The sequence below is a fragment of the Pan troglodytes genome, chromosome 19 (assembly GCF_028858775.2).
Source record: "Pan troglodytes isolate AG18354 chromosome 19, NHGRI_mPanTro3-v2.0_pri, whole genome shotgun sequence".
Lineage (NCBI taxonomy): Eukaryota > Metazoa > Chordata > Mammalia > Primates > Hominidae > Pan > Pan troglodytes.
This window is the reverse complement of record NC_072417.2, coordinates 88,224,128-88,231,388: the sequence shown is the minus strand read 5'-3', so window position 1 is coordinate 88,231,388 and position 7,261 is coordinate 88,224,128. Positions and strand designations below refer to the sequence as shown.

The 7,261-nt window shown below is 51.1% G+C and overlaps 1 protein-coding gene across 5 annotated transcripts in view; it reads right to left on the bottom strand.

Annotated features, from left to right (window-relative positions):
• Positions 1–839: 839 nt before the first annotated feature.
• The window catches only part of NUP85 (nucleoporin 85), a 30,306-nt gene continuing 23,884 nt past the window's right edge, over positions 840–7,261 (bottom strand). For 4 of the 5 annotated variants that reach the window (XM_024350603.3, XM_024350604.3, XM_063799250.1 and 1 more), the window contains 8 exons: positions 5,148–5,231; positions 4,933–4,998; positions 4,592–4,743; positions 3,608–3,725; positions 3,418–3,518; positions 1,809–1,960; positions 1,396–1,497; positions 840–1,019 (listed from right to left, as the gene is read on the bottom strand). In XM_024350603.3, coding sequence (XP_024206371.1) covers positions 918–1,019; positions 1,396–1,497; positions 1,809–1,960; positions 3,418–3,518; positions 3,608–3,725; positions 4,592–4,743; positions 4,933–4,998; positions 5,148–5,231 — 877 coding nt within the window. In that variant the 3' untranslated portion in view covers positions 840–917. Of the gene's footprint in view, positions 1,020–1,395; positions 1,663–1,808; positions 1,961–3,417; positions 3,519–3,607; positions 3,726–4,591; positions 4,744–4,932; positions 4,999–5,147; positions 5,232–7,261 lie in introns of all 5 variants that reach the window. The other variant, XR_010153076.1, reaches the window with a different exon arrangement.

The window sequence follows — 7,261 nt, the reverse complement described above, 5'->3', positions numbered from 1 at the left end:
CTTGGAATCTTCCTAGTATAGACGCCATTCACCCTGATGGAGGAAAAGGTACCACCTATGAATTCTAGATATACATGAGGACAGCCTATGATAGAACTGCCCAAGCTTTTTGTTAAAAGTGCGGGTTCCTGTATGCTTATATTTTAAGGGAACTAAATAACCAAAATGTTAAGTGTTCCAGAAGAGGTGAGGCAAGATTTCAGAAGCACAAGTATACCACCAAGCGTTCTTGTTCAGACTTCCAAGACACTGCAGTCACCACAACTTTGGGGGTTTCTTTTTTTTTTTTTTAACAGAGATGGAGTCTCCCTATGTTGCCCAGGTTGGTCTCAAACTCCTGGGGTTGAGGGATCCTCCCAAAGTGCTGGGATTACAGGATGTGAGCCACTGCACCCGACCTGGGGGGTGATTTCTTATCTAAGGAGGCACAGGAAGACAGTTGCGTATCAGAACATAAAACAAGGCCGGGTGTGGTGGTTCACGCCTGTAATCCCAGCACTGTGAGAGGCCAAGGCGGGCAGATCACAAGGTCAGGAGTTTGAGATCAGTCTGGCCAACACAGTGAAACCCCATCTCTACTAAAAATACAAAAAAATTAGCTGGGTATGGTGTGCACTTATAATCCCAGCTACTTGGGAGGCTGAGGCAGGAGAATCACGTGAACCCTGGAGGCGGAGGTTGCAGTGAGCTGAGATCGTGCCATTGCACTCCAGGCCAGGCAACAGTGCAAGACTCCGTCTCAAAAAAAAAAAAAACATAAAACAAGCATTTTTTAATCTCTTACCACCTCAGGTTCAGACTAGACAGATAAAAAATTCCCTGGGTGGACTCTAAGAACCTACATTTGCAAAACAACATTTATTCTTTTAAAAAATCTATATACATTGCCATACAAAGATACCACATTGAAGCAGTTCTCAGGAACCTTCCAGTGAGCCTTCTCTTATAATTGCCCGAGCAAGATTTCGTGCCAGAGAAAGTCTCAGCATTTCCACCTTGGTGGTCTCTATGTCATCATCCTGCAAAGCAGAGAGCGCCAGCATGAGCTAAGAGCAGGAAGGAGCCCTTTCACACTCCCGAAGGGTCTAGCTAATCCAAAGGTAGAGGGCACTTAACATTCATAGTAGCTTCCAGCAACTTATCGATGTAAAAGAAAGCAATACCAAAGGGCCATACTGGAAATGATGAACAGCAAAGAACAAAATGTAGAGATCAGAACACTAGAATCCCTGATTTTCTCCTAAAAGAAGGTGGTGTGTGAATTACACAGGTTAAGGGGAACAGAGGCACATGTGTCCATAGGAGCCAGTGTTTCTGGAGGGAAGGGGAAGCCTGAGATAGAGGGAACCTTTTCCCACCTCCATGTGGAACCATCAACCCAAAAGTGAAAATGACCTGGAGCTGCTCGGTATCAGATTCTCCATGCACAGGTCTTCTTGACGTCAAGTCCTCCAGACACCGCATCAACTCATAAGTCTGTTCTGCTGAGAAAATCACCTAGGGAAGAGAGCCTGCCTTGCTTGGCTGCCCCCAGCCCTGGCCTGCACTGGTTGGGGCAGGGGCCCATGTTCGGACGTTCTTCCTTTCATGCCCTTCGCAATAGTGTGCTTTGTATACGAATACCTCATTTCAAATCAAGCAGTGTTTGTTTCCTGTGTGAATCTGGAATTCCAGAGAGGGCGCTAAGGGGAATACACGCGCACAGGCAGAACGACAAAGGAGGAAACACGCACATCGGCAACAGCTATACAACTAAGCTTCAGCAGGGACTGACAAGCAAAGAAAACCACCGCTGCTGCAACCTTCACCTGTTTCTGTTCCAAAAGGGGCAAGGCATCTGTCAGCAGAGTCATCCAGAAAGACCGAGGGGCAATCCGAGACGTCATCAAGGACAGAAGGAGAGAAGCTGCGTCAGCAAAACGCTTCTCCCCGTACATACGGTGGAACTCGCGATACTTTCCTATGGCGAAACAAGAGCACTGAGTAACCTGCATATTCCCCCAAATTGCCCAAGTGACACCTACAAAAGTCACCCTGGCCCTAAACAAGAGAAGAAAAACCTCAGACCAGCCACTCCACAAAGCAGGAGATTTTTTTCTGTCTCCAAACTCATAGGTCCCAATGAGATGCAGACCAAGAGCATTCAAAACAGACTTGGAAGAACTCCGAAGAGCCAAATCTGGGGAAACATCAGAGTCAAAATACATAACAAGAGTCATGGATTAAAAGAGATTGACTAGGCCAAGCGTGGTGGCTCATGCCTATGCCTGTAACCCCAGCACTTTGGGAGGCCGAGTCAAGTGGATCACCTGAGGTCAGGAGTTTGAGACCAACCTGGCCAACATGGTGAAACCCCATTTCTACTAAAAATACAAAAATTAGCCGGGTATGGTGGCATGCACCTGTAGTCCCAGCTACTCAGGAGGCTGAGGAGGAAGAATGGCTTGAACCCGGGAGGTGGAGGTTGCAGTGAGCCAAGATCGTACCACTGCACTCCAGCCTGGGCGACACAGTGAGACTCCGTCTCAAAAAAAAAAAAAAAGAAGAAACATGGAGGCACTGGCCAGGCGCAGTAGCTCACACCTGTAATCCCAGCACTTTGGGAGGCCGAGGCGGGCGGATCACTTGAGGTCAGGAGTTCCAGACCAGCCTGACCAACATGGTGAAACCCCATCTCTACTAAAAATACAAAAATTAGGCGGGGCGCAGTGGCTCACGCCTGTAATCCCAGCACTTTGGGAGGCCGAGGCAGGCAGATCACAAGGTCAGGAGATCAAGACCATCCTGGCTAACACGGTGAAACCCCATCTCTACTAAAAATACAAAAAATTAGCCGGGTGTGGTGGCGTGCGCCTGTAGTCCCAGCTACTTGGGAGGCTGAGGCAGGAGAATTGCTTGGACCCTGGAGGCGGGGGTTGCAGTGAGCCGAGATCACGCCACTGCACTCCAGCCGGGGTGACAGAGTGAGACTCTGTCCCCAAAAAATAAATAAATAAAATACAAAAATTAGCCAGGTGTGGTTCCGCGTGCCTGTAATCCCAGCTACTTGGGAGGCTGAGGCACGAGAATTGCTTGAAGTCAGGAGGTGGAGGTTGCAGTGACCCTGGCAGCCTGGGCCACAGAGCGAGTAAGACTCTGTCTCAAAAAAAAAAAAAAAAAAAGAAAAAGAAGAAAGAAAGAGAAAAAGAGAAAGAGAGAGAGAAAGAAAGAAAAACAAACAAACAAACAAACATGGAGGCACTAAGGAGATGTGACAGCCAAACTCATGACCCTGGACATGACGGAGGATGTTTCTGGGACCACTGATGCAATGGGAATACATGAAGGAAGCGCTGGGAGAAGTCTGACGTGATCCCTCCAACCTCCCCAACTACCCACTTGTGCCCAAAGCACAGGGCACAAAACCCAGAGACTCACCCAGGAATGTCAGTCGGTCACTGAGCATCATGGCTGGCCCCAGGTTGTCAATGAGATCCAAATCAGAAAAGCAGCCTCGCTCACAGTAATCCCTGAGGAACCTGCAGGGCCCGGCCCAGAGATCAGAGCAGCAGTCTCAGGCCCACCTCAACCACCCAGTCCCTGGGAAGCCAACACTAGCGGCACCCACCTGTCTGACACGAGCGTGGCAAAGGCGGCATCCTTAGCACGGATGCTCCAAGAGAGGGCAGAACCCAGGCGATTGTTGCGGACGGCTTTCATGGCTAAGATCTTACAAATGCTGCGAACTTTGCAGGGGAAAAGAAAAGGTAAACGGCTTTCACTCCACAAATCACTCCATTCCTGAGCCCTGTGGGGACCGGAGTGGCCTCACAGCCTCACTCCACCGCAGAGCCACTCTTTGGGCTCTAAATGCAGCTAGATCGGCAGAGCTAGAAACTCGGCTGATTAACAGTGTCTGGGATCTGCTAAGAGTGTAAGTGCCCATCACGGCAAGACTGGCTCTATGAGTGTGTGTGGCTTCAAGGGTAGCAAAACGTTGCTCCCTACATGTCAGCTCTTCTATTTTTTTTCTCCCTACGTGTTTCTCCCTACGTGTCAGCTCTTCTGTTACCTCTCCAGATGCCTCAAATCACATCTTCCTGTGGATCGTGAATACCATATGCTTTCAGAAATGGTCGTGAACATGCAACTGCCTCTCTGCAGGGTAATAACTCATGTTTACATTACTCAACAGTGAGGGGAGAAATGAAGGGGCAGACTTGGTCATCCTCATTCCACTCTCTCTGCTTTTCTGGAGCCACCTCCAGCACTGCTTCCCCATTGAGCCAGGCTGAGCTAGCAATAGCAACCCACCTGGACAGGGAAACAGCGCCAACCCCAGCCCTGACCTCGTGGAATCAAGTGTGTGAGAAAAGGGGCGGCTCAGGCCTTTCCAGATGACGTGTAGATTTTGTCTGGGTTCCAGTGGATCCCTAGCTTTCCTGTCCCTCCCAAATATCCCATCTCTTAGTTTACCTCTTGGCGTCCACAGCCCCAAGTCTCCAGTGTGGCTCGTGAGGAGGAGGATGGCCGGGGTAGGCATAAAGTGTGACCTCAGGATCCCCGACTCCTGCGTCCCACAGACGGTAGGCTGGGAGCAGGGCCAGCTCACCTTGTTCAGTCATCTGCCGCTGCTCACAGACCCGCAGCACCTTCAGGGCTTTCTGCTCGGTGTTCAGAGGTATCCGCTCAATGTGCAGCTCCAGGGAGACTCGGCCCAGCTCGGGGCAGTAATCAAAGTAATCGACCCCCAGCTGCCACAGGCTGCAAAGGTTCGAGGAGGACAGACATGAGGTGCTGCCTCATGGCTCCGAGGCCTGGCACCTGCAGCTCCCTTTCACTGACCCTTCCGAAGCCTTCAGGGAGCCAACTGGGAGAGAACAGTCCAAGCTCCAATGGCACCCGCATGCTGAAGAGCACCCGCATAGCCCACACCCATGGGGTCCTTCCTACCTGGGATGAGCAAACAGTCCCGAGGCGTACTCCAGCAGGAGGAACTCTCTCATGTTGGAACCGAAACTGGAATAAAACATAACAAAAGACCAAGACTCCTGGCCTGCCCTGTTCAGGGCCCCCTTAGCCCACCCTCCCTTTCAGGCATTCAGTTCACACCACCCTCGGGGGCCTGGTGGTAAGAAGAGGAGGATCGGCGCCTCCAGGCCACTTACTAGAGGTTGTGTGACTGGAGGAGCTTGCAGTGGTCCAGCAGGTCTGTCAGGTGGGCCACAAACCACCAGTTGCTCAGGGCGATGCTGCAGATTCAGACACCAAGGCAAGAAGGAAAATCAGGGCACAGGCCGCGTCCCACAAGAGTGGGGGTGAGCAAGAACCCCACATGTCCTGTCCCTCAAAGAGATGGGGCCGGGCGTGATGACAGCTCATGCCCGTGATCCCAGTACTTTGGGAGGCCAAGGCAGGCAGATCACCTGAGTCCAGGAATTTAAGACCAGCCTGGGCAACATGGCAAAACCCCATCTCTACAAATACAAAAATTAGCCAGGCATGGTGGCACACACCTGTAATCCCAGCTACTCGAGAAGCTGGGGTGGGAGTATTGCTTGAGCCTGGGAAGCAGAGGCTGCAATCGGCCGAGATCACGCCACTGCACTCCAACTTGGGTGAGAGAGCACAACCATATCTCAAAAAAAAAAAAAAATCGCTCAGAAAGTAGTTGAGATGGAGTCTTGCTCTGTCACCCAGACGGGAGTGCACTGGTGAGATCTTGACTCACTGCAACCTCTGCCTCCCAGGTTCAAGCAATTCTCATGCCTCAGCCTCTTCAGTAGCTGAGATTACAGGCATGCGCTACCACACCCAGCTAGAAAGTAGCTTTTGAATGTTCTCACCACACGCACACCAAAAGGGTCACTATGTGAGGTGACAGATGTCACTAGCTTAATTTCACAATGTATACATCTATCAAAACATGTTGTTGGCCGGGCGCAGTAGCTCACACCTGTAATCCCAGCACTTTGGGAGGCAGAGGTGGGAGGATCATGAGGTCAGGAAATCAAGACCATCTTCGCTAACACGGTGAAACCCCATCTCTACAAAAAGTACAAAAAATTAGCCGGATGTTGTGGCGGACACCTGTAGTCCCAGCTACTCTGGAGGCTGAGGCAGGAGAATGGCGTGAACCTAGGAGGCGGGGCTTGCAGTGAGACGAGATCACACCATTGTACTCCGGCCTGGGCGACAAAGTGAGACTCCGTCTCAAAAAAAAAACAAACAAAACATGTTGCACACCTTGGCCGGGTGCAGTGGCTCATTCCTGTAATCCCAACACTGAAAGGCCAAGGCGGGTGGATCACTTGAGCTCAGGAGTTCAAGACCAGCCTAGCCAAAATGGCAAAACCCCATCTCCACCCAAAATACAAAAGTTAGCTGGGCGTGGTGGCGTGTGCCTGTGGTCCCAGCTACTCGGAAGGCTGAGGCAGAAGATCGCTTGAGCCCAGGAGGCAGAGGTTGCAGTGAGCTGAGATTGTGCCACTGCACTCCAGCCTGAGTGACAGGGCAAGACTCTGTCTCCAAAAAAAAAAAAAATTTTGTACACCTTAAATACATACTACTTTGTTAATCACACCTCAATAAAGCTGGGGAAAAAAATGGGAGGGAGTGGGCTGGGCCAGGGGAAAGGACACCTCAGCTTCCCAAAACAGCTGTTGCTACCCAGATTTCTAGCTGATGGTTATGTCGAAACCATTGGATAAGCCAGTGAAAAGGCTATAGGGGACCCAGGCTAAGGGAGCCAAAGCCTTAGCCTGCACGAAAGCCACCAACAACTGGAAGGAAGGGCTGAGACAGTGCCCGGTGTCTTCCCAAAGGATCCAGCAGCCTCCAAGGCTGGAAGGCAGCAAGCACTGAGAGCAGAGAACTAACAACACAACTCAAGTGATGGAGACCAGACATAGTGCTGCACAAAGCCACCACGGTCTCCCTACAGGGCCCAGCAGGCCTGAACCACACAGTTTGGTCTTAGATCACACACGCACACACTCCCACTCTCACTCTCTCTGTCTCTCTCTCACTCTGAAGGATTCTGAGTGAGCAGCCGAGACACAGAGCAGGTGGGCATCCTTAACATTCAAGGCGGGAAAGGCCTAATTATCAGCTCCAAAGTAGCCCTCTACTGAAAACCAGAGAACGCTGCGGAGTTGGGAAGACCAGCTACGGTGAAGGTGACCCCTCTAAGCAACTGTAGCCCCAAATGAGCTGTTTGTCCTGTACTAAGGTCACTGTCAACTCCTTACCCAGGCCCCATCTTGCTTGTTGGGGGCTCTGG